Source organism: Rana temporaria, assembly GCF_905171775.1.
Source record: "Rana temporaria chromosome 5 unlocalized genomic scaffold, aRanTem1.1 chr5y, whole genome shotgun sequence".
In the NCBI taxonomy this organism is placed as follows: domain Eukaryota; kingdom Metazoa; phylum Chordata; class Amphibia; order Anura; family Ranidae; genus Rana; species Rana temporaria.
The window spans coordinates 275,995-302,427 of NW_024404466.1; the positions used below are offsets into that span (position 1 = coordinate 275,995).

At 51.6% G+C, this 26,433-nt stretch overlaps 1 protein-coding gene across 1 annotated transcript; it reads left to right on the plus strand.

The window, feature by feature from the left end:
* The first annotated feature begins 555 nt into the window (after nucleotides 1-555).
* On the plus strand, nucleotides 556-25,907 carry LOC120921860 (tonsoku-like protein). The gene is made up of 5 exons (XM_040334343.1): nucleotides 556-761; nucleotides 15,851-15,946; nucleotides 23,370-23,512; nucleotides 23,908-24,088; nucleotides 25,770-25,907. Exons 1-5 carry the CDS (start codon nucleotides 740-742, stop codon nucleotides 25,901-25,903), a joined length of 576 nt encoding a protein of 191 aa, XP_040190277.1. The 5' UTR covers nucleotides 556-739; the 3' UTR covers nucleotides 25,904-25,907.
* The last annotated feature ends 526 nt before the right edge of the window (nucleotides 25,908-26,433 follow it).

Here is a 26,433-nt window from a genome sequence, read left to right on the forward strand (position 1 = left end):
GGGAGATCAGAATACACACAGGGGGAGGGGAGATCAGAATATACACAGGGGGAGGGGAGATCACACTACACACAGGGGGAGGGGAGATCAGAATATACACAGGGGAGGAGGGGAAGGGAGATGACACTATTGGGGGATGGTAAGAATAGCGATAACATAGAGCGGAGCGGAGTAGAGAGGGTGAGGGGGGGAGATCGGTGGATCGGCCACACGTGGGTTCCTTTCCGGCGCTGTCTGGTGACGTCATTGTCGCACAATAGAATCGTAGAGGTGTATGGGGCTGGGTGTGGGAGGGTCGTTCTGGTGTGGGAGGAGTCTGGGGAGGGTCGTTCTGATATGGGAGGAGTCTGGGGAGGGTCCTTCTGGTGTGGGAGGAGACTGGGGAGGGTCGTTCTGGTGTGGGAGGAGTCTGGGAGGGTCCTTCTGGTGTGGGAGGAGACTGGGGAGGGTCCTTCTGGTGTGGGAGGAGTCTGGGGAGGGTCATTAGTGTCCTATTTGGAGACTTGTGTCGCTCCGCCCCGCGATGCTGTGATTGGCTGCCTCTTTCGTGTCACGTGTTTGTTTGGTTGTAGGTCATCAATCTTCTGGTCCCGCGGTTGCTCCTCTCTTTAGATTGGTGGGTGTTGGGTGAGTGACAGCCGGATAGACCAATTAAATGAGGGCGGGGCCTGGAGGAGGCCAATCAGGAGTCGCGGAGAGCGGAGTGTGATACAAGTGAGAGAGCGGGAGAGGATCGGAGATGAGTGATCGGGAGATCCGCCGTGAGTACCGGAGATCGTACAGAGGAGGGGGGGAGAGGAGATGATCGGGGGGAGGGGGAGGGGTGTCCCCCTCAGTGAGAGTTCCGATCACTTCCTGTTGTGGTGACACCCGGGGGGGGGGGAGGGGAGGATCTCATCTCATCTCATCTCACATTGTGCCATAAATACCGATCATCTCCTCCTCCATGTATATTATGGGATGGGATCCCCTCCCCCAATCATCTCTCTCTATATATATTATGGGATGGGATCCCCTCCCCCAATCATCTCTCTCTATATATATATATTATGGGATCCCCTCCCCCAATCATCTCTCTCTCTCTATATATATTATGGGATGTGATGATTGTGTGATGAGGAGATTTCTCCGTTCTCCTCCTGTGGGGGGGGGGGGGCACGTGCCCGCCGTGTCACTGGGGTCTCGATGTGCGTGCCCGGCGGACACACCCGCGATGGCCCAGTAACTGAGCGGGACCGTAGATGTGTAACGATGAGGTGTAAACACCGAGATCCCCGTCCTGTCAGGGAGAAAGGAGACCGATCGGTCCCCTCCCCCCACACAGTAAGAATCACTCCCAGGGAACACAATTACCTCCCCCCCCCCCCAGTGTTACCCCTTCCTGCCAGTCACATTTATACAGTAATCAGAGCATTTTTATAGCACAGATCGCTGTATAAATGACAATGGTCCGATGTGTCCGCCGTAATATCGCAGTCCTGACAAAAATCGCTGATCGCCGCCATTAGTAGTAATAAATAATAATAAAAATACCATAAAGCGACCCCTTATTTTGTAGACACGATAACTTTTACGCAAACCAATCAAACGCTTTTTTTTTCTTCTTATGAATAATATGTAGAAGAAAACGTATCGCACTAAACTGAGGGGAACAAAATGTTTTATAGATTTTTGGGGGATATTTATTATAGAAAAAAGTAATATATATTGCATTTTTTTTCAGAATTGTCGCTCTATTTTTGTTTATAGCGCAAAATATAAAAAGCGCCGAGGTGATCAAATCCCACCAAAAGAAATCTCTATATGTGGGAAAATGATAAAGATTTCAGTGTAGCACGACCGCGCAATTGTCATTCAAAGATGTCGGCGTAACTTCACGTTATGCCAAAAAATATTGGCCTAACTTTAATGTGTGTTTTTTAACCACTTCCCAACGGCCGCAGAGTGGCTCTAATTCTCTGACTCGCCGCCTTTATACGGCCGCCCCTCCTCCTGGGCACTGGGCGGGGCAAGCGCCCGCCGCATCACTGAGATACCGATGCGTGTGCCTGGAGGCCGCGATGTCCGCCGGGTACACGCGATCGTCGGTAACACAGCAGGGACGTGGTGGAGCTCTGTGTGTAATGATGGGGTGTAAACACAGAGCTCCACGTGCTGTCAGAGGAGAGGAGACCGATCTGTCACCTCCCCCAGTCAGTCCCCTCCCCCCACACAGCATCGGTCCCCTCCCCCAGTCAGTCCCCTCCCCCCACACAGCATCGGTCCCCTCCCCCAGTCACCCCCCTCCCCCCACACAGTTAGAACACACCCAGGATACACATTTAACCCCTTCCTCACCCCCTAGTGTTAACCCCTTCACTGCCAGTCACATTTATACAGTAATTAGTGCATTTTTATAGCACTGATCGCTGTATAAATGTGAATGGTCCCAAAAAGTGTCCGATGTGTCCGCCGCAATGTCGCAGTACCGATTAAAATCGCAGATCGCCGCCATTACTAGTAAAAACAAAAATAATAATTCTGTCCCCTATTTTGTAGGCGGTATAACTTTTGCGCAAACCAGTCGCTTATTGCGTTTTTTAGCAAACATATGTAGAATACGTATCGCTTAGACTGAGGAAAAAAATTGGGATATTTATTAACCACTTAAGCTCCGGACCAATACGCTGTCTAAAGACCAGAGGTGTTTTTACAATTTGGCAATGCGCTGCTTTAACTGGTAATTGCGCGGTCATGCAATGTTGTACCGAAACGAAACTTGCGTCCTTTTCTTCCCACAAATAGAGCTTTATTTTGATGGTATTTGATCGCCTCTGCGATTTTTATTTTTTGCGATATAAACGCAAAAAGACCGTAAATTTTGAAAAAAAATGATTTTTCTTATAACAAAAAGTAAAAAAAATAGAATAAACTAAATTTTAGTCAAACATTTAGGCCAAAATGTATTCAGCCACATGTCTTTAGTAAAAAAAATCGCAATAAGCGTATATTTATTGGTTTTCGCAAAAGTTATAGCGTCTACAAACTAGGGTACATTTTCTGGAATTTACACAGCTTTTATTTTATGACTGCCTATCTCATTTCTTGAGGTGCTAAAATGGCAAGGCAGTACAAAACCCCCCCAAATTACCCCATTTTGGAAAGTAGACACCCCAAGGAAACTGCTGAGAGGCATGTTGAGTCCATTGAATATTTAATTTTTTTGTCCCAAGTGATTGAATAATGACGAAAAAAAAAAAAAAAAAAAATGTTTACAAAAAGTTGTCACTAAATGATATATTTCTCACACATGCCATGGTTATATGTGGAATTGCACCCCAAAATACATTCTGCTGCTTCTCCTGAGTACGGGGATACCACATGTGTGGGACTTTTTGGGAGCCTAGCCGCATACGGGGCCCCAAAACCCAAGCACCGCCTTCAGCATTTCTAAGGGCACAAATTTTTGATTTCACTCCTCACTACCTATCAAGGTTTCGAAGGCCATAAAATGCCAAAATAGCAAAAAAAAAAACCCAATGACCCCATTTTGGAAAGTAGACACCCTAAGCTATTTGCTGAGAGGCATGTCGAGTCCATGGAATATTTTATATTTTGACACAAGTTGCGGGAATATGACAAACTGATTTTTTTTTTGAACAAAGTTGTCACTAAATGATATATTGCTCACACATGCCATGGTTATATGTGGAATTGCACCCCAAAAGACATTCTGCTGCTTCTCCCGAGTACGGGGATACCACATATGTGGGACTTTTTGTGAGCCTAGCCACGTACGGGGCCCCGAAAACAAAGCACCGCCTTCAAGATTTCTAAGGGCATACATTTTTGATTTCACTCCTCACTACCTATCACTACCTATCACAGTTTTGAAGGCCATAAAATGCCAAGATGTCACACAACCCCCCCAAATGACCCCATTTTGGAAAGAAGACACCCCAAGCTATTTGCTGAGAGGCATGTTGAGTCCATGGAATATTTAATTTTATGGCCCCAAGTGATTGAATAATGACCAAAAAAAAAAAAAAAAAATTTTTTACAAAACGTTGTCACTAAATGATATATTTCTCACACATGCCACGGTTATATGTGGAATTGCACCCCAAAATACATTCTGCTGCTTCTCCTGAGTACGGGGATACCACATGTGTGGGACTTTTTGGGAGCCTAGCCGCGTACGGGACCCCGAAAACCAATCACCGCCTTCAGGATTTCTAAGGGCATAAATTTTTGATTTCACTCCTCACTACCTATCACAGTTTCGAAGGCAATAAAATGCCAAAACAGCACAAAACCCCCCCAAATGACCCCATTTTGGAAAGTAGACACCCCAAGCTATTTGCTGAGAGGCATGTTGAGTCCATGGAATATTTAATTTTTTTGCCCCAAGTCACTGAATAATGACCAAAAAAAAAAAAATACAAAACGTTGTCACTAAATGATATATTTCTCACACATGCCACGGTTATATGTGGAATTGCACCCCAAAATACATTCTGCTGCTTCTCCTGAGTACGGGGATACCACATGTGTGGGACTTTTTGGGAGCCTAGCCGCGTACGGGACCCCGAAAACCAAGCACTGCCTTCAAGATTTGTGTGAGTGAAATCAAAAATTTATGTCCTTAGAAATCTTGAAGGCGGTGCTTGGTTTTCGGGGTCTCATACGCGGCTAGGCTCCCAAAAAGTCCCACACATGTGGTATCCCCGTACTCAGGAGAAGTAGCAGAATGTATTTTGGGGTGCAATTCCACATATAACCATGGCATGTGTGAGAAATATATCATTTAGTGACAATGTTTTGTACATTTTTTTATTTTAATTTTTTTTGGTCATGATTCAATCACTTGGGGCAAAAAAATTAAATATTCCATGGACTCAACATGCCTCTCAGCAAATAGCTTGGGGTGTCTACTTTCCAAAATGGGGTCATTTGGGGGGGTTTTGTGCTGTTTTGGCATTTTATGGCCTTCGAAACTGTGATAGGTAGTGAGGAGTGAAATCAAAAATTTGCGCCCTTAGAAATGCTGAAGGCGGTGCTTGGTTTTCGGGGTCCCGTACGCGGCTAGGCTCCCAAAAAGTCCCAAACATGTGGTATCCCCGTACTCAGGAGAAGCAGCAGAATGTATTTTAGGGTGCAACTCCACATATAACCATGGCATGTGTGAGCAATATATCATTTAGTGACACATTTTTCTTTTTTTTTTTTTTTTTTTCTCATTATTCAATCACTTTGGACAAAAAAAAAAAAAATCAATGGACTCAACATGCCTCTCAGCAGTTTCCTTGGGGTGTCTTCTTTCCAAAATGGGGTCATTTGGGTTTTTTTTGTGCTATTTTGGCATTTTATGGCCTTCGAAACTGTGATAGGTAGTGAGGAGTGAAATAAAAAATTTACACCCTTAGAAAGCCTGAAGGCGGTGATTGGTTTTTGGGGTCCCGTACGCGGCTAGGCTCCCAAAAAGTCTCACACATGTGGTATCCCCGTACTCAGGAGAAGCAGCAGAATGCATTTTGGGGTGTAATTCCACATATGCCCATGGCATGTTTGAGCAATATATCATTTAGTGACAACTTTGCGCAAAAAAAAAAATATATATATATATATATATTTATATTTCCCGCAACTTGGGTCAAAATCTAAAATATTCCATGGACTCGCGATGCCTCTCAGCAAATAGCTTGGGGTGTCTACTTTCCAAAATGGGGTCATTTGGGGGGGTTTTCAATTGTCCTGGCATTTTATGCACAACAATTAGAAGCTTATGTCACACATCACCCACTCTTCTAACCACTTGAAGAAAAAGCCCTTTCTGACACTGTTTGTTTACATAAAAACATATTATTTTTTTGCAAGAAAGTAAAGTTGAACCCCCAAACATTATATATTTTTTTAAAGCAAAGGCCCTACAGATTAAAATGGTAGGTGTTGCAAAAAAAATTTCCACACAGTATTTGCGCAGCGTTTTTTCAAACGCATTTTTTGGGGAAAAAATACACTTTTTTTTATTTTAAAGCACTAAAACACACTATATTGCCCAAATTATTGATGAAATAAAAATTATGATCTTAGGCCGAGTACATGGATACCAAACACGACATACTTTAAAATTGCGCACAAACGCGCAGTGGCGACAAACTACATACATTTTTAAAAGCCTTTAAAAGCCTTTACAGGTTACCACATTAGATTTACAGAGTAGGTCTACTGCTAAAATGACTGCCCTCGATCTGCCCTTCGCGGTGATACCTCACATGCATGGTGCAATTGCTGTTTACATATGACTCCAGACCGACGCTTGCGTTCGTCTTTGCGCAAGAGCAGGGGGGGACAGGGATGCTTTTTTTAATTTTTTTATTTTTTTATATATTTATTTCGCTTTTTTTATTTTATTTGTTAACTGTTCCTTCCATTTATTTATTTTTTTACCATTTTTATTGTTATCTCAGGGAATGTAAATATCCCTTATGATAGCAATAGTTAGTGACAGGTACTCTTTTTTTTTTTTAAATGGGGTCTATTAGACCCTAGATCTTTCCTCTGCCCTCAAAGCATCTGACCACACCAAGATCGGTGTGATAAAATGCTTTCCCATATTCTCAATGGCGCCGTTTATATCTGGGGGGGGGGACATTCCCTCCCACTGAATGTAAAAGCAGTCTAGAGGCTAATTAGCCGCTAGGACTGCTTTTACATGAAAGCCGACCGCTGGCTGAAAAGAATGATACCAAGATGATGCCTAAACCCGCAGGCATCATTCTGGTATAACCATTCAAAGTCCTGCAACATACCAGTACGTTGATGGTTCTTGTTGGACATGTATTGTAATCTTTTTTTTTTTTCATGCAGCCTATTGGCTGAACGAAAAAAAGATTGATCGGTGGGTATGCCCACCATTAGAATACCTCCCTTCATCCACCCACTTCTAATGATGGGCATACATGCACCATTTATATATGCCGAAGCATGGGGGCATCCTCCCGCAAAAAAGTTATGCCGCGTACGGTCGGACTTTTCTATGCCGCGTACACACGGTCGGACTTTTCTATGCCGTGTACACACACGGTCGGACTTTTCCACAGGAAAGCCTCCGTAGGAATGTCAACCGTATGTACGCGGCATTAGGAGCAAAATCGCTCCTCCGCCCCTAATGCCCCCATGCTCCGGCATATATGCTCTTTTTTGAACTGTAGTGGTGAAATCACCTCCTACAGCATTGGAGTCGCGGCTTTATATATCGTGGGAGCAAACGCTGTTGCTGTCACGCTAAATAAATCCGCACTGCAACTGAATGGCGTACCTGCTAAGCAAATGATGGTTAACATTAAAACAAAGTAACATTCCAGTATAACAGTAAGATCATACCATACCTGCAAAGCAAATACCTATAAAAAAACATAGTAAAAAATAAAACATTTTTTAACGCAACCTGTGCCTAAAATATATATATATGCCAAAGCATGGGGGCATCCTCCCGCAAAAAAGTTATGCCGCGTACGGTCGGACTTTTCTATGCCGCGTACACACGGTCGGACTTTTCTATGCCGTGTACACATGGTCAGACTTTTCCACGGGAAAGCCTCCGTAGGAATGTCAACCGTATGTACGCGGCATTAGGAGCAAAATCGCTCCTCCGCCCCTGCTGCCCGCATGCTTCGGCATATATGCTCTTTTTTTTAACTGTGGTGGTGAAATCACCTCCTACAGCACTGGAGTCGCGGCTTTATATATCGTGGGAGCAAACGCTGTTGCTGTCAAGATAAATAAGTCCGCGCAACAGCTGAATGGCGTACCTGAAAACAGTAAAATAAATTACATACCTGAAAAGCAAGCATGAAAAAACATAACAACAATAAAACTTTGCAGAATAGAATACAGTAAAAAAGAGCAGAACAATAGAGAGAGAATAGAGAGGGAGAGAACAATAAAACGACAACTATTTTTGGTTTTTTTATTTTATATTTTTTTGTGTGTTTTTATTTTTTACTTTTTTTTTTTTTTTTTTTAACACTTTTTTTTGTAACTGTGAACTGTAACTTCAACTTTTCGGTTCCAGGTTTGGGTCTCTCAAAATGCGATGGCATCTTGGGAGACCCTGTGTAAGTGAGCCTAGCCTGTGAAATGTTTCACCCTACACTAATAATTAACTCGTGTGTGGAAGCGTTCAAAACATTCACCAATACAAAGACCAGGATTGCCAGGACATTTGGGACAAAAATAACGGGTGTCACGCCTAAATCCGCGCTTGGTACAGACACGACATTTTCTTTGGGGGGCTCGTTGGGTAGGGGTACTCTGGAGGACATAAGAAAAATGCCTCTCATGCAGTCGGCTTACTGCATTTGGTAGGAGATGGTGAGGTACAGAACCGCCTGGATACAGGAGTTCTGTGATGATATCCCTCTGGAATTGAAGGAAGGATTCATTCCGTCCTGAAGCTCTGTATACGACATGAGCATTCAGTAGAGCCAATTGAAATAAATGTAGAGACACTTTTTTGTACCAGCGTCTCGTCTTACGGGCAATATGATACGGCGCCATCAACTGGTCGTTGAGGTCCACCCCTCCCATGTTTTGGTTATATTCGTGGACACAGAGGGGTTTCTCCACAACACCAGTCGCCGTACGAATTTGGACTGTCGTGTCTGCGTGAAGGGTGGTAAGAACGAAAACATTCCTATTGTCCCGCCACTTCACAGCGAGCAAATTTTTACATCTGCAGCAGGCTCTCGCCCCCGGCCTAACACGGGCATCTACAAGCCGCTGGGGGAAGCCCCGGCGATTAGGTCGCACGGTGCCACATGCTCCAATCTGTTGATCAAATAAGTGGCTAAAAAGTGGCACGCTGCTGTAAAAATTGTCCACATACAAATGGTACCCCTTTCCGAATAAGGGTGACACCAAGTCCCAAACAATCTTGCCAGCGCTCCCCATGTAATCTGGGCATCCTTCCGGCTCTACCTGACTATCTTTTCCCTCGTAAACCCTAAAGCTCCATGTGTAGCCTGTGGCCCTGTCACAGAGCTTATAGAGCTTGACCCCGTATCTGGCACGCTTGCTGGGAAGGAACTGTTTGAAAGACAAGCGGCCAGCAAATTTAATCAGGGACTCATCAACGCATACAACCTGCTGGGGATTAAACAAGGCTGCAAAACGTTCGTTGAAATGGTTTACGAGGGGCCGAATTTTGTAGAGCCGGTCAAATTCAGGGTCTCCACGTGGACGACAAAGTGCATTGTCACTGAAATGCAGGAACCGCAGGATCGCCTCGTATCGTCTCCTGGCCATGTGAGCAGAGAAAATGTACATATGGTCAATGGGATGTGTGGACCAATACATCCGCAATGACGGAAATTTGTGTATGCCCATGTTGAGGGTAAGGCCCAGAAAGGTCTTAAATTCGGAAACCTCGAGAGGTTTCCATTCTTTGGCAAGGCGAGACTGGGGGTTAGCGGCGATGTAAGTACCAGCATATAAATTGGTCTGGTCCACAATAGATCTATAGAGATCTTCCGTGAAATACAGCGAATAAAAATCAAGTGACATAAAGTTCGCTGTATCCACCTGAATACCGGGTTGGCCAGTGAATGGGGGAAGTACAGGTGCTGTAGAAGTGGTGGGGACCCAATCAGGATAGGCAAATTCTACAGGAAGGGCACGACGGGCCTGTCTCTGTCTTTTTCTTGGTGGCAGCGGGACACTACTGGTGCTTGCCACCTCGCCAGCTTCAACTGCACTTATGGGACTCGCCACGTCACCAAGTGTTACTGCAGTGCTGGATAAACGACCAGGGTGTACTAGGCCGCTGGTGCTTGCCAATTCACCAGAAGGAATAGCGGCGCTAGTACTGGATCTCTGCTCCATACAAGGGTCCTGCGGTTCTTGCTGCTCAACAACATCAGAATGGGATCGGGTACGCCTGGCCTTAGCAGGGACCTCAACTTCGTCGTGCGAGCTATCTGACATGGAGCCGCTGTCGTAAATGGGTTCATATTCTGAGCCAGAATCTGTCAGATGCGTGACCTCCTCCTCTTCACTATCTGACATGCACATGAACTCAAAGGCCTGCTTATCATTGTACCTTCGGTTTGCCATTTTGGACTCTAAATTTAGTGGTACAATGGTAAGGATTCACAGGTAAAAAAAGCACCTGACTATAGAAAAGCAAATGTAGAAAACGCTTCAAAAAAAACTGTAAGCGATCGCAGGGATCAGGCCTGTCTCTGCGAACGCTGCAGTTATGTGTCTTGTGTTTTGTAAGTGACAGTGATCGATCGATACTGCACTTGGGTGGGTTGGGCTGGGCAGAGGGGGAAAACGCAGGTGCTAGCGGGTATCTGGGCTGATTCCGCTAACAATGCGTTTTTGGGTACCCTAAACTGCTGGGTACGCTAGTATAGATCTGATCAGATCAGGTATCGATCCGTTCAGATCCTATACCACTAAGGGGGGTGTATGCTTAGCGAGTGGGTGTAAGCGGTACTGGCTCTAACCTAACGCTGCCTGGGGTGACGCAGACCCTGACTGGCGCTAAAATTAAATTTATATCACCCGCCAGGTGATCAGGGGGTTAAACCTATTGGGTTATATACGGCGGGTGCTCTGATGCTATAAACAGCAAACTAACCAACCAGCGTCAACCGTAACACTTATACGGTGATCACTGGTGAAAGGGTTAACTAGGGGGCAATCAGGGGGTTAAAACCTTTATTCGGTAATATATGGGGGTACCTAACGCTTTCTAAAAACCTGGTGGCGAACCTAAAATAACTAAATAACTAACTGGCTAACCACGTCACCAGTGACACTTATACAGTGATCAGTGGTGAAAGGGTTAACTCTAGGGGCAATCAGGGGTTAAAACCTTTATTTATGGGGGTACCTAACGCTATATAAACCTGGCGGCGAACCTCAAAAAAAACTAACTGCCTAGCGGCAACAGTGACACTAATACAGCGATCAGAAACCGATCGCTTAGTGACACTGGCAATAGGGGGTGAAAGGGTTAACTTTAGGGGCAATCAGGGGTTAAACCTTTATTGGGGGGGGGGTAGGGGGCTACCCTGGACCTAAAGGGGCCTAAACCTAACTGCCCTGACACTTTTTTCTGTCACACTGACACTAAAAGCAGTGATCAGAAAATAAATGATCACTGCAATCAGTGACACTGTGACAGGGGGTGATCTGGGGGTGCTGGGGGGGGTGATCGGGGGGGGTTATGTGCCTATGTGTGCTGTGTCAGTGTGCTGTTGGTGCAACTCACAGTACTGACGTCTTCTCTCCTCTGGAATCAAACGAAAAGACCGCCAGAGGGGAGAAAACGTCACTTCCTCCCTGCCTGTGTTTACAGTTACACAGGCAGGGAGGGCTCTGCTGCAATCCGATTCGCCGAGGGAGATCGAGAGGGGACGGCTGGAAACCAGTAGCCGCCCCCTCCTCCCGGACCTCCCGTACACCGTTCCCGGCCGCCGCATGTACCGGAGGGGGTCCCGATCGGACCCCCGAACCGAGGTAAGGCGGGGACGTACCTGTACGCCCATGTGCCTGTACGTGCCATATTGTGGACGTATATGTACATGCGGTGGTCGGGAACTGGTTATAGCAACAAGTAAAAAATATATTTATTTTTTTCAAAATTGTCGCTATTTTTTTGTTTATAGCGCAAAAAATAAAAACCGCAGAGGTGATCAAATACCACCAATAGAAAGCTCTATTTGTGGGGAAAAAGGACGTCAATTTTGTTTGGGAGCCACGTCGCACGACCGCGCAATTGTCAGTTAAAGCGACGCAGTGCCGGAAGCTGAAATTTCACCTGGGCAGGAAGGGGGTACACGTGCCCGGTAAGCAAGGGGTTAAAGCAAGTTCAAAAAAATTGCTGCGCATATACCGTGCGAGATAAAAAGTTGCAACGACAGCCATTGTATTCTCTAGGGTCTCTGCTAAAAAATATATATATATAATGTTTGGGGGTTCTGTGTAATTTTCTAGCAAATAAATGATGATTTTTACTTGTAGGAGAGAAATGTCAGAATTGGCCTGGGTGGCAAGTGGTTAACCCCTTCCATACCGGGGGGCACTTACGCTGCTTCCTGCCCAGGCCAATTTTCAGCTTTCTGTGCTGTCGCAATTTGAATGACAATTGCGCGGTCGTGCTACACTGTACCCAAACTACATTTTTTTTTTTTTTATCATTTTGTTCCCACAAATAGAGATTTCTGTTGTTGGTATTTGATCACCTCTGCAATTTTTATTTAATTTTTTTTGCGCAAAAATTTTGAGAAAAAAAAAAGTTTTTTTATTTGTTTCTGTTAATTTTTTTTTTTTTTGTAAATAAATACGTTTTCTTCTTCAATGATGGGCACTCATAGGTGGGCATGGATGGGCACTGATTACTGGTGGGTGGCATTGCTGGGCATCATTGTTTTTACTACAGTACTATTATGGTGCCAGGCACTGATTGGCATGTTTTGGAACATGTGGATGGCCATGGGGGATGTACCTGGCCATCCCTGGTGGTCCAGTGTGGGCATCTGAGGGGGGGGGCTGTGCTGATGAACAATCGCGGTACACCCCCCCCCCTGTCAGGAGAGCCGCCGATCGGTTCTCCTCTACTCGCATAGACGCCAGTGAGGGAAAAGCCGATCAACGGCTCTTCCTGCTTACATTGTGATCAGCCGTGATTGGACGCAGCTGATCACGTGGTGAAGATCCTCCGCTCTTTACCGAGATCGGTGTAGCGGTGACACACTTCACCACCGATCGCCGCGATGTGCGCCCCATAGACGTCCAGTCAGGATAACAGAACCACTTCCCAGACGTCGATCTGCTATTGACCGGGCGGGAAGGGGTTAATAAACGTAAACCAAAATCTCATCCAATTCCTCCATCGCCCTCCAATCATATCATGAGACTTGGCCATCTGGGTCTCCCCTGTAGTGTGATTGGTCAATGGATGTGGTGGGCATGTCTCTTCCCCCCCCCCCCGGTGTGGTGGGCGTGTCTCGGGTGTGTTGATTGTTTCCTGTGGGGGGGTTGTGGGCGTGTCTCGGGTGTGATGATTGTTTCCTGTGGGGGGGTTGTGGGCGTGTCTCGGGTGTGATGATTGTTTCCTGTGGGGGGGTTGTGGGCGTGTCTCGGGTGTGTTGATTGTTTCCTGTGGGGGGGTTGTGGGCGTGTCTCGGGTGTGATGATTGTTTCCTGTGGGGGGGTTGTGGGCGTGTCTCGGGTGTGATGATTGTTTCCTGTGGGGGGGTTGTGGGCGTGTCTCGGGTGTGATGATTGTTTCCTGTGGGGGGGTTGTGGGCGTGTCTCGGGTGTGTTGATTGTTTCCTGTGGGGGGGTTGTGGGCGTGTCTCGGGTGTGATGATTGTTTCCTGTGGGGGGGTTGTGGGCGTGTCTCGGGTGTGTTGATTGTTTCCTGTGGGGGGGTTGTGGGCGTGTCTCGGGTGTGATGATTGTTTCCCGTGGGGGGGTTGTGGGCGTGTCTCGGGTGTGATGATTGTTTCCTGTGGGGGGGTTGTGGGCGTGTCTCGGGTGTGTTGATTGTTTCCTGTGGGGGGGTTGTGGGCGTGTCTCGGGTGTGTTGATTGTTTCCTGTGGGGGGGTTGTGGGCGTGTCTCGGGTGTGATGATTGTTTCCTGTGGGGGGGTTGTGGGCGTGTCTTGGTGGGCGTGTCCCCCCCCCCCCCGGTGTGGTGGGCGTGTCTCGGGTGTGTTGATTGTTTCCTGTGGGGGGGTTGTGGGCGTGTCTCGGGTGTGTTGATTGTTTCCTGTGGGGGGGTTGTGGGCGTGTCTCGGGTGTGATGATTGTTTCCTGTGGGGGGGGTGTGGGCGTGTCTCGGGTGTGATGATTGTTTCCTGTGGGGGGGTTGTGGGCGTGTCTCGGGTGTGATGATTGTTTCCTGTGGGGGGGTTGTGGGCGTGTCTCGGGTGTGTTGATTGTTTCCTGTGGGGGGGTTGTGGGCGTGTCTCGGGTGTGATGATTGTTTCCCGTGGGGGGGGTGTGGGCGTGTCTCGGGTGTGTTGATTGTTTCCTGTGGGGGGGTTGTGGGCGTGTCTCGGGTGTGATGATTGTTTCCTGTGGGGGGGTTGTGGGCGTGTCTCGGGTGTGATGATTGTTTCCTGTGGGGGGGTTGTGGGCGTGTCTCGGGTGTGATGATTGTTTCCTGTGGGGGGGTTGTGGGCGTGTCTCGGGTGTGTTGATTGTTTCCTGTGGGGGGGTTGTGGGCGTGTCTCGGGTGTGATGATTGTTTCCTGTGGGGGGGGTGTGGGCGTGTCTCGGGTGTGTTGATTGTTTCCTGTGGGGGGGTTGTGGGCGTGTCTCGGGTGTGATGATTGTTTCCTGTGGGGGGGTTGTGGGCGTGTCTCGGGTGTGATGATTGTTTCCTGTGGGGGGGTTGTGGGCGTGTCTCGGGTGTGTTGATTGTTTCCTGTGGGGGGGTTGTGGGCGTGTCTCGGGTGTGTTGATTGTTTCCTGTGGGGGGGTTGTGGGCGTGTCTCGGGTGTGATGATTGTTTCCTGTGGGGGGGGTGTGGGCGTGTCTCGGGTGTGATGATTGTTTCCTGTGGGGGGGTTGTGGGCGTGTCTCGGGTGTGATGATTGTTTCCTGTGGGGGGGTTGTGGGCGTGTCTCGGGTGTGTTGATTGTTTCCCGTGGGGGGGTTGTGGGCGTGTCTCGGGTGTGATGATTGTTTCCCGTGGGGGGGTTGTGGGCGTGTCTCGGGTGTGATGATTGTTTCCCGTGGGGGGGTTGTGGGCGTGTCTCGGGGGTGTTGATTGTTTCCTGTGGGGGGGTTGTGGGCGTGTCTCGGGGGTGTTGATTGTTTCCCGTGGGGGGGTTGTGGGCGTGTCTCGGGTGTGATGATTGTTTCCTGTGGGGGGGTTGTGGGCGTGTCTCGGGTGTGATGATTGTTTCCCGTGGGGGGGTTGTGGGCGTGTCTCGGGTGTGATGATTGTTTCCCGTGGGGGGGGTGTGGGCGTGTCTCGGGGGTGTTGATTGTTTCCTGTGGGGGGGTTGTGGGCGTGTCTCGGGGGTGTTGATTGTTTCCCGTGGGGGGGTTGTGGGCGTGTCTCGGGTGTGTTGATTGTTTCCTGTGGGGGGGTTGTGGGCGTGTCTCGGGTGTGATGATTGTTTCCTGTGGGGGGGTTGTGGGCGTGTCTCGGGTGTGATGATTGTTTCCTGTGGGGGGGTTGTGGGCGTGTCTCGGGTGTGTTGATTGTTTCCTGTGGGGGGGTTGTGGGCGTGTCTCGGGTGTGATGATTGTTTCCCGTGGGGGGGTTGTGGGCGTGTCTCGGGTGTGATGATTGTTTCCCGTGGGGGGGTTGTGGGCGTGTCTCGGGTGTGATGATTGTTTCCCGTGGGGGGGTTGTGGGCGTGTCTCGGGTGTGATGATTGTTTCCTGTGGGGGGGTTGTGGGCGTGTCTCGGGTGTGATGATTGTTTCCCGTGGGGGGGTTGTGGGCGTGTCTCGGGTGTGATGATTGTTTCCCGTGGGGGGGTTGTGGGCGTGTCTCGGGTGTGATGATTGTTTCCTGTGGGGGGGTTGTGGGCGTGTCTCGGGTGTGTTGATTGTTTCCTGTGGGGGGGTTGTGGGCGTGTCTCGGGTGTGATGATTGTTTCCCGTGGGGGGGTTGTGGGCATGTCTCTCCCCCCCCCCCCCCCCGGTGTGGTGGGCGTGTCTCGGGTGTGATGATTGTTTCCCGTGGGGGGGTTGTGGGCGTGTCTCGGGTGTGATGATTGTTTCCTGTGGGGGGGGGGTTGTGGGCGTGTCTCGGGGGTGTTGATTGTTTCCCGTGGGGGGGGGTTGTGGGCGTGTCTTGGTGGGCGTGTCTCACCTCTCGCTCTCTCTTGCAGAATTGGAGAAGGCGAAATGTCGCGCTCAGAAAAGCCGAAACCTGAAGGAAGAATCCACCATCTGCAACCAGCTGGGGGAGCTTCTCGCCAAGAGCGGTCAGTACTTCCCTCAGATACATCACATGACAAGGGGAGGAGCCTATATCATCCAATCACAGGCTGTGACCTGACTGTGTAAATCTTTGAATTGCATGGACAGGAACTCTCCACCCAGATATGGAGCTTATTGCCCCTCAGACAGGTGTCCCTCTCTCACCCTCTGGAGCTCTCTATCCCAGTCTGTCCTCCTTTAGGAGATTCCTCCCCTCCCCCTTCTTCTCCACACCGGGTAATAAACCCACTGCCCTGGAGGTTTCACTTCTGGAGCAAAAAGATGCAGGTAAAGGTGAGTACCACACATGGAGAGGTAGGTGAGTAGAGTACTTTCCTGCACCAGGTGGTTGGGGGTTTATTCCCGGGTGGATGTCCCGCTGTCGGCTCCTCCTCTGTCCTGCTGTCGGCTCCTCCTCTGTCCTGCTGTCGGCTCCTCCTCTGGCCCGCTGTCGGCTCCTCCTCTGTCCCGCTGTCGGCTCCTCCTCTGTCCCGCTGTCGGCTTCTCCTCTGTCCCGCTGTCGGCTTCTCCTCTGTCCCGCTGTCGGCTTCTCCTCTGTCCCGCTGTCGGCTTCTCCTCTGTCCCGCTGTCGGCTTCTCCTCTGTCCCGCTGTCGGCTTCTCCTCTGTCCCGCTGTCGGCTTCTCCTCTGGCCCGCTGTCGGCTCCTCCTCTGTCCCGCTGTCGGCTCCTCCTCTGGCCCGCTGTCGGCTCCTCCTCTGGCCCGCTGTCGGCTTCTCCTCTGTCCCGCTGTCGGCTTCTCCTCTGTCCCGCTGTCGGCTTCTCCTCTGTCCCGCTGTCGGCTTCTCCTCTGTCCCGCTGTCGGCTTCTCCTCTGTCCCGCTGTCGGCTTCTCCTCTGTCCCGCTGTCGGCTTCTCCTCTGGCCCGCTGTCGGCTCCTCCTCTGTCCCGCTGTCGGCTCCTCCTCTGTCCCGCTGTCGGCTCCTCCTCTGGCCCGCTGTCGGCTCCTCCTCTGGCCCGCTGTCGGCTCCTCCTCTGGCCCGCTGTCGGCTCCTCCTCTGTCCCGCTGTCGGCTCCTCCTCTGTCCCGCTGTCGGCTCCTCCTCTGTCCCGCTGTCGGCTCCTCCTCTGTCCCGCTGTCGGCTCCTCCTCTGTCCCGCTGTCGGCTCCTCCTCTGGCCCGCTGTCGGCTCCTCCTCTGGCCCGCTGTCGGCTCCTCCTCTGGCCCGCTGTCGGCTCCTCCTCTGTCCCGCTGTCGGCTCCTCCTCTGTCCCGCTGTCGGCTCCTCCTCTGTCCCGCTGTCGGCTCCTCCTCTGTCCCGCTGTCGGCTCCTCCTCTGGCCCGCTGTCGGCTCCTCCTCTGGCCCATGAATGCATAAAAAAATCATACATATTATTCAAATTCCAACTTCCCATTGGTTGGTGAAACCAAAACTCCAGTGCAGTCAGTCCTATGTGCTGGAATTAGACGACGCCAAGATATCTTCACTTTTCTGTTTCAGGTTATTATAGATAATTAGTGACACATCAGTGCAGTATATAGCGTATACTGGGAGCCTGGGGGGAGGGGAGTCCAATCACACCTGGTGCTGGCCGTGTGTTTCTGCTGGGGGGAGGGGTTCCATGCAGGGACAAGGAAATGACAGATCTATATGGGGGCCACATGGGACTCGCTCCTTCTCCTGCCGCCATGTGAGAGGGGGAGGGGGGAGCTCACCTCTGATGCAGGCAGTTTACCCCGAGCCGGAGGAGGGGAGGGAAATCCCGAGGACATGTGATTGGTTGTTAGGGACGCGGCGGCCCCGTTCCTCAACAACCAATAATTGGCAGCATTTTTGTTTCTTTACATTTCAGCTGTTAGAGGGGAATTCCCGCTGACAGCTGAAAGTACCGACACTCTGGAAGTGCTTAGTATCGGTACCCGGGCAACCCTAATTAAAATGTATTTTTTCCCCAAAAAATTGTGTTTGCAAAATCGCTGGGCAACTGCCGTGTGACAAAAAATTGCAACTATCGCCATTTTATTCCCTCGGGTCTCTGCTAATAAATAGTGATTTTCTAGCAAAAAATACTGATTTAAACTTGTAAACAGATGGGTGGATTCAGAAAGAGTTAGGCCGGCGTATCAGTAGATATCAGTAGATACGCCGACCTAACGCGGAATCTGCGCACACCTAAGTTTAGGTGTATTCTCAAACTGAGATACGCTTAAACCTATCTAAGATACGCCAGCCTGCGCCGTCGTATCTTGGGGTGAAATATTTAGGCTGGCCGCTAGGTGGCGCTTCCATTGCGGTCGGCGTAGAATATGTAAATCACTAGATACGCCTATTCATGAACGTACGTGCGCCCGTCGCAGTAAAGATACGCCGTTTACGTAAGGCATTTTCCTGCGTAAAGTTATTCCATCAAATAGCTGGACTAGTAATGTTAAGTATGGCCGCCGTTCCCGCGTCTAAATTTGAAATTTTTTAGTCGTTTGCGTAAGTCGTCCGTGAATGGGGCTGTATGTAATTTACGTTCACGTTGAAACCAATACGTCCTTGCGGCGTACTTTGCCGCAATGCACACTGGGATATGTCCACGGACGGCGCATGCGCCGTTCGTAAAAAATGTCAATCACGTCGGGTCACCACCCATTTACATAAAACACGCCCCCTCATTTGAATTTGGCGCGCTTACGCCGGCCTATTCACGCTACGCCGCCGTAACTTAGCAGGCAAGTACTTTGTGAATACAGTACTTGCCTAGCTAACTTACGGCGGCGTAGTGTAAATACGATACGCCGCCGCAAAGATGCGGCGGTATACTTGAATCTAGCTAAAAGTGCCAGAAAAGGCAAGAGCCATGAAGGGGGGTAAATCTTCGGGAGATAATGAAGAAGTTTACCTTTCAAAAACAAATAATAAATTGAGATATTGTTCCAGGTAGTGGCTGAGCCGCCCATTCAGGACCTCGGTCAGCGGCGGCGGCGGCACGCAGTACTTGTAGTCTTTTCATTCACAGAACTCTGAATGAATGACACAGCTGTGTGGGCGGAGTCCTGACTGTGGGTGGAGAGAGGGGAGAGTCCCCGCCCACTGTCACAGAACTCTGAATGAATGACACAGCTGTGTGGGCGGAGTCCTGACTGTGGGTGGAGGGAGGAGAGAGTCCCCGCCCACTGTCACAGAACTCTGAATGAATGACACAGCTGTGTGGGCGGAGTCCTGACTGTGGGTGGAGAGAGGAGAGAGTCCCCGCCCACTGTCACAGAACTCTGAATGACACAGCTGTGTGGGCGGAGTCCTGACTGTGGGTGGAGAGAGGAGAGAGTCCCCGCCCACTGTCACAGAACTCTGAATGACACAGCTGTGTGGGCGGAGTCCTGACTGTGGGTGGAGAGAGGAGAGAGTCCCCGCCCACTGTCGCAGAACTCTGAATGACACAGCTGTGTGGGCGGAGTCCTGACTGTGGGTGGAGAGAGGAGAGAATCCCCGCCCACTGTCACAGAACTCTGAATGAATGACACAGCTGTGTGGGCGGAGTCCTGACTGTGGGTGGAGAGAGGAGAGAGTCCCCGCCCACTGTCACAACTCTGAATGAATGACACAGCTGTGTGGGCGGAGTCCTGACTGTGGGTGGAGAGAGGAGAGAATCCCCGCCCACTGTCACAGAACTCTGAATGAATGACACAGCTGTGTGGGCGGAGTCCTGACTGTGGGTGGAGAGAGGAGACAATCCCCGCCCACTGTCACAGAACTCTGAATGAATGACACAGCTGTGTGGGCGGAGTCCTGACTGTGGGTGGAGAGAGGAGAGAGTCCCCGCCCACTGTCACAGAACTCTGAATGAATGACACAGCTGTGTGGGCGGAGTCCTGACTGTGGGTGGAGAGAGGAGAGAATCCCCGCCCACTGTCACAGAACTCTGAATGAATGACACAGCTGTGTGGGCGGAGTCCTGACTGTGGGTGGAGAGAGGAGAGAGTCCCCGCCCACTGTCACAGAACTCTGAATGAATGACACAGCTGTGTGGGCGGAGTCCTGACTGTGGGTGGAGAGAGGAGAGAATCCCCGCCCACTGTCACAGAACTCTGAATGAATGACACAGCTGTGTGGGCGGAGTCCTGACTGTGGGTGGAGAGAGGAGAAAGTCCCCGCCCACTGTCACAGAACTCTGAATGAATGACACAGCTGTGTGGGCGGAGTCCTGACTGTGGGTGGAGAGAGGAGAGAATCCCCGCCCACTGTCACAGAACTCTGAATGAATGACACAGCTGTGTGGGCGGAGTCCTGGGTGGAGAGAGGAGAAAGTCCCCGCCCACTGTCACAGAACTCTGAATGACACAGCTGTGTGGGCGGAGTCCTGACTGTGGGTGGAGAGAGGAGAGAGTCCCCGCCCACTGTCACAGAACTCTGAATGAATGACACAGCTGTGTGGGCGGAGTCCTGACTGTGGGTGGAGAGAGGAGAGAGTCCCCGCCCACTGTCACAGAACTCTGAATGAATGACACAGCTGTGTGGGCGGAGTCCTGACTGTGGGTGGAGAGAGGAGAGAGTCCCCGCCCACTGTCACAGAACTCTTAATGAATGACACAGCTGTGTGGGCGGAGTCCTGACTGTGGGTGGAGAGAGGAGAGAGTCCCCGCCCACTGTCACAGAACTCTGAATGACACAGCTGTGTGGGCGGAGTCCTGACTGTGGGTGGAGAGAGGAGAGAATCCCCGCCCACTGTCACAGAACTCTGAATGACAGAGCTGTGTGGGCGGAGTCCTGACTGTGGGTGGAGAGAGGAGAGAGTCCCCGCCCACTGTCACAGAACTCTGAATGACACAGCTGTGTGGGCGGAGTCCTGACTGTGGGTGGAGAGAGGAGAGAGTCCCCGCCCACTGTCACAGAACTCTGAATGAATGACAGAGCTGTGTGGGCGGAGTCCTGACTGTGGGTGGAGAGAGGAGAGAGTCCCCGCCCACTGTCACAGAACTCTGAATGAATGACACAGCTGTGTGGGCGGAGTCCTGACTGTGGGTGGAGAGAGGAGAGAATCCCCGCCCACTGTCACAGAACTCTGAATGAATGACACAGCTGTGTGGGCGGAGTCCTGACTGTGGGTGGAGAGAGGAGAGAATCCCCGCCCACTGTCACAACTCTGAATGAATGACACAGCTGTGTGGGCGGAGTCCTGACTGTGGGTGGAGAGAGGAGAGAGTCCCCGCCCACTGTCACAGAACTCTGAATGAATGACACAGCTGTGTGGGCGGAGTCCTGACTGTGGGTGGAGAGAGGAGAGAATCCCCGCCCACTGTCACAACTCTGAATGAATGACACAGCTGTGTGGGCGGAGTCCTGACTGTGGGTGGAGAGAGGAGAGAATCCCCGCCCACTGTCACAGAACTCTGAATGACACAGCTGTGTGGGCGGAGTCCTGACTGTGGGTGGAGAGAGGAGAGAGTCCCCGCCCACTGTCACAGAACTCTGAATGAATGACACAGCTGTGTGGGCGGAGTCCTGACTGTGGGTGGAGAGAGGAGAGAGTCCCCGCCCACTGTCACAGAACTCTGAATGACACAGCTGTGTGGGCGGAGTCCTGACTGTGGGTGGAGAGAGGAGAGAGTCCCCGCCCACTGTCACAGAACTCTGAATGACACAGCTGTGTGGGCGGAGTCCTGACTGTGGGTGGAGAGAGGAGAGAGTCCCCGCCCACTGTCACAGAACTCTGAATGAATGACACAGCTGTGTGGGCGGAGTCCTGACTGTGGGTGGAGAGAGGAGAGAGTCCCCGCCCACTGTCACAGAACTCTGAATGACACAGCTGTGTGGGCGGAGTCCTGACTGTGGGTGGAGAGAGGAGAGAATCCCCGCCCACTGTCACAGAACTCTGAATGAATGACACAGCTGTGTGGGCGGAGTCCTGACTGTGGGTGGAGAGAGGAGAGAATCCCCGCCCACTGTCACAGAACTCTGAATGAATGACACAGCTGTGTGGGCGGAGTCCTGACTGTGGGTGGAGAGAGGAGAAAGTCCCCGCCCACTGTCACAGAACTCTGAATGAATGACACAGCTGTGTGGGCGGAGTCCTGACTGTGGGTGGAGAGAGGAGAAAGTCCCCGCCCACTGTCACAGAACTCTGAATGACACAGCTGTGTGGGCGGAGTCCTGACTGTGGGTGGAGAGAGGAGAGAGTCCCCGCCCACTGTCACAGAACTCTGAATGAATGACACAGCTGTGTGGGCGGAGTCCTGACTGTGGGTGGAGAGAGGAGAGAGTCCCCGCCCACTGTCACAGAACTCTGAATGAATGACACAGCTGTGTGGGCGGAGTCCTGACTGGGTGGAGAGAGGAGAGAGTCCCCGCCCACTGTCACAGAACTCTGAATGAATGACACAGCTGTGTGGGCGGAGTCCTGACTGTGGGTGGAGAGAGGAGAGAGTCCCCGCCCACTGTCACAGAACTCTGAATGACACAGCTGTGTGGGCGGAGTCCTGACTGTGGGTGGAGAGAGGAGAGAATCACCGCCCACTGTCACAGAACTCTGAATGACACAGCTGTGTGGGCGGAGTCCTGACTGTGGGTGGAGAGAGGAGAGAGTCCCCGCCCACTGTCACAGAACTCTGAATGAATGACACAGCTGTGTGGGCGGAGTCCTGACTGTGGGTGGAGAGAGGAGAAAGTCCCCGCCCACTGTCACAGAACTCTGAATGACACAGCTGTGTGGGCGGAGTCCTGACTGTGGGTGGAGAGAGGAGAGAGTCCCCGCCCACTGTCACAGAACTCTGAATGAATGACACAGCTGTGTGGGCGGAGTCCTGACTGTGGGTGGAGAGAGGAGAGAGTCCCCGCCCACTGTCACAGAACTCTGAATGAATGACACAGCTGTGTGGGCGGAGTCCTGACTGTGGGTGGAGAGAGGAGAGAGTCCCCGCCCACTGTCACAGAACTCTGAATGACACAGCTGTGTGGGCGGAGTCCTGACTGTGGGTGGAGAGAGGAGAGAATCACCGCCCACTGTCACAGAACTCTGAATGACACAGCTGTGTGGGCGGAGTCCTGACTGTGGGTGGAGAGAGGAGAGAGTCCCCGCCCACTGTCACAGAACTCTGAATGACACAGCTGTGTGGGCGGAGTCCTGACTGTGGGTGGAGAGAGTCCCCGCCCACTGTCACAGAACTCTGAATGAATGACACAGCTGTGTGGGCGGAGTCCTGACTGTGGGTGGAGAGAGGAGAGAATCCCCGCCCACTGTCACAGAACTCTGAATGACACAGCTGTGTGGGCGGAGTCCTAACTGTGGGTGCAGGGAGTCCCCGCCCACTGTCACAGAACAGGAAGTGCCGGTGGTGGGAGGCGGGGACATAGGAGCAGGTTACACCCTAGTTATGGATGCAGCATAAAGGTGAAGTTCTTCTGGGGCTCTGATTGGTCGCTGACCCTCCGGCTCTGGTTGGATGATCTGTGTAGTCTCCTCCCATTAATAGTCGTCTTTGTCTTCACAGGACAATTCCAGGAGGCCATCGAGGAGCACCGGCAGGAGCTGGGGATCTGCCAGGGATTGGGTGATGTCATTGGCTGTGCTGTGGCCAATCGGAAAATTGGGGAATGCTTCGCAGAACTGGGGAATTATGAGGCCGCCCTCAAGGTAAGTACCCCAGAAACGGAGGAGATTGTATGTGGTGGGGGGAGGGGAGTGTTGGAGGTTCCTGAGGTGAAAGGTTTGTCACGAGATGGATTCCTGAACATTTCTGGGCTCTTCTGCAACCAGCACCTGGCTGGACATGGACAGTCCAATGTAGATGGATCGGAGTCCCAACATTTCACATCCACTAAGCAGCACAAGCGAGGCGATCTCTGCCAGGAAACATTTCTGATTGGTGATGTGCCCCGCGGGAAGGTTGGATGATCGTAGTCTGAACCCTCTCCTGTGCCCCTCTTCAGTCTGTAGCTGATATTGGAGGGGGAAGGGTGGCAGGTTAATGTCCTGTGCCCCCCCCAGCCCCCCCATGACTATAGACGTTCCTGTCTTCTTCCCCACAGCATCAGCACCTTCACATGGACCTGGCCAAGTCAGTCTCCTCGGACATTGAGGAGCAGAGAGCGTTGGCCACCATTGGCCGCACCTACCTATATATGTGTGAGGTGGGGAAGGGGGAGGCCCAACGCCCAGCAGAAGATGCCTTCCTGAAGAGTTTGGCCATTGTGGATGAGCGTCTAGAAGGTAAACGTCAGTGGTGGTGGTAGTAGATGGAGGAGGTGGAGAAGCGTTGGTGGTAGGAGGTGGGGGAGCGATGGTAGTGGGAGGAGGTGGAAGAGGAGCGTTGGTAGTGGTAGAGGGTGGAGGAGCGTTAGTAGTGGTAGAAGAAGGTGGAGGATCAGCGTTGGTAGTGGTAGAAGATGGAGGAGGAGCGTTGGTAGTGGTAGAAGAAGGTGGAGGAGCGTTGGTAGAAGATGGAGGAGGAGCGTTGGTAGTGGTAGAAGAAGGTGGAGGAGCGTTGGTAGAAGATGGAGGAGGAGCGTTGGTAGTGGTAGAAGAAGGTGGAGGAGCGTTGGTAGTGGTAGAAGAAGGTGGAGGATCAGCGTTGGTAGAAGAAGAAGGTGGAGGAGCGTTGGTAGTGGTAGAAGAAGGTGGAGGATCAGCGTTGGTAGTGGTAGAAGAAGGTGGAGGAGCATTGGTAGAAGATGGAGGAGGAGCGTTGGTAGTGGTAGAAGGTGGAGGAGCGTTGGTAGAAGATGGAGGAGGAGCGTTGGTAGTGGTAGAAGGTGGAGGAGCGTTGGTAGAAGATGGAGGAGGAGCGTTGGTAGTGGTAGAAGAAGGTGGAGGATCAGCGTTGGTAGTAGTAGTAGATGGAGGATCAGCGTTGGTAATGGTAGAAGAAGAAGGTGGAGGATCAGCGTTGGTAGTGGTAGAAGATGGAGGAGGAGGGTTGGTAGTAGTAGATGGAGGAGGAGGGTTGGTGGTAGTAGTAGATGGAGGAGGAGGGTTGGTGGTAGTAGTAGATGGAGGAGGAGGGTTGGTGGTAGTAGTAGATGGAGGAGGAGGGTTGGTGGTAGTAGTAGTAGATGGAGGAGCGTTGGTGGTGGTAGTAGTAGATGGAGGAGGGTTGGTGGTAGTAGTAGATGGAGGAGGAGCGTTGGTGGTAGTAGTAGATGGAGGAGGGTTGGTGGTAGTAGTAGATGGAGGAGGAGCGTTGGTAGTAGTAGATGGAGGAGGAGGGTTGGTGGTAGTAGATGGAGGAGGAGGAGGGTTGGTGGTAGTAGATGGAGGAGGAGGGTTGGTGCTAGTAGATGGAGGAGGAGGGTTGGTGGTGGTAGTAGATGGAGGAGGAGGGTTGGTGGTAGTAGATGGAGGAGGAGGGTTGGTGGTAGTAGATGGAGGAGGAGGGTTGGTGGTAGTAGATGGAGGAGGAGGGTTGGTGGTAGTAGATGGAGGAGGAGGGTTGGTGGTGGTAGTAGATGGAGGAGGAGGGTTGGTGGTAGTAGATGGAGGAGGAGGGTTGGTGGTGGTAGTAGATGGAGGAGGAGGGTTGGTGGTAGTAGTAGATGGAGGAGGAGGAGGAGGGTTGGTGGTAGTAGTAGATGGAGGAGGAGGGTTGGTGGTGGTAGTAGATGGAGGAGGAGGGTTGGTGGTAGTAGTAGATGGAGGAGGAGGAGGAGCGTTGTGGTGGTAGTAGTAGATGGAGGAGGGTTGTGGTGGTAGTAGTAGATGGAGGAGGAGGGTTGGTGGTAGTAGTAGTAGATGGAGGAGGGTTGGTGGTAGTAGATGGAGGAGGTGGGGGATGTAGAGGATGGTTGGCTGTGGTGGGGGATGAAATGGAGGGGGTACCTTTAATCCTAGATGGGAGACATTCTGGGGTGTCTGGTATGAGCAGGGCTCTGATTGGTTAATGATTCTCTTTCAGGCAAAGTGTCCCAGCGAGATCTGAGTGAGATGAGGGCCCGCCTCTTCCTGAATCTGGGCTTCCTCTATGACATCATGGGGAAAGCGGACAAGTGCAGCCATTACATCCGGAAGAGTATCTTCATCTCTGAGTAATCCTGATCCTCCTCTCCGTACTCCGCCCCCCCCCCCTCCTCTCCGAACCCCCCCCCCCCCCTCCTCTCCGTACTCCGCCCCCCCCTCCTCTTCCTACTTCCCTGTCCGGTCCCCTCCTCTCTGTACTCCCCTTCCCCCCCCTCCTTTCTGTACTCCCCTCCCCCCCCCTCCTCTCTGTACTCCCCTCCCCCCCCCCTCCTCTCTGTCCTCCCCTCCCCTCCCTCCTCTCTGTCCTCCCCTCCCCTCCCCTCCTCTCTGTCCTCCCCTCCCTCCTCTCTGTCCTCCCCTCCCCCCCCTCCTCTCTGTCCTCCCCTCCCTCCTCTCTCTCCTCCCCTCCCCCCCCCCTCCTCTCTGTACTCCCCCCCCCCCCCCCCTCCTCTCTGTACTCCCCTTCCCCCCCCCCCTCCTCTCTGTCCTCCCCTCCCCCCCCCCCTCCTCTCTGTCCTCCCCTCCCCTCCCTCCCTCCTCTCTGTACTCCCCTCCCCCCCCCCCTCCTCTCTGTCCTCCCCTCCCCTCCCTCCCTCCTCTCT

Coding starts and splice junctions, on each gene's coding strand:
- LOC120921860 (XM_040334343.1), top strand. CDS start 740: ATGAGTGATCGGGAGATCCGCC. Junction 23,513..23,907: donor ATTATGAGGCCGCCCTCAAG/GTAAGTACCCCA, acceptor TCTTCCCCACAG/CATCAGCACCTTCACATGGA. Junction 24,089..25,769: donor TGTGGATGAGCGTCTAGAAG/GTAAACGTCAGT, acceptor ATTCTCTTTCAG/GCAAAGTGTCCCAGCGAGAT.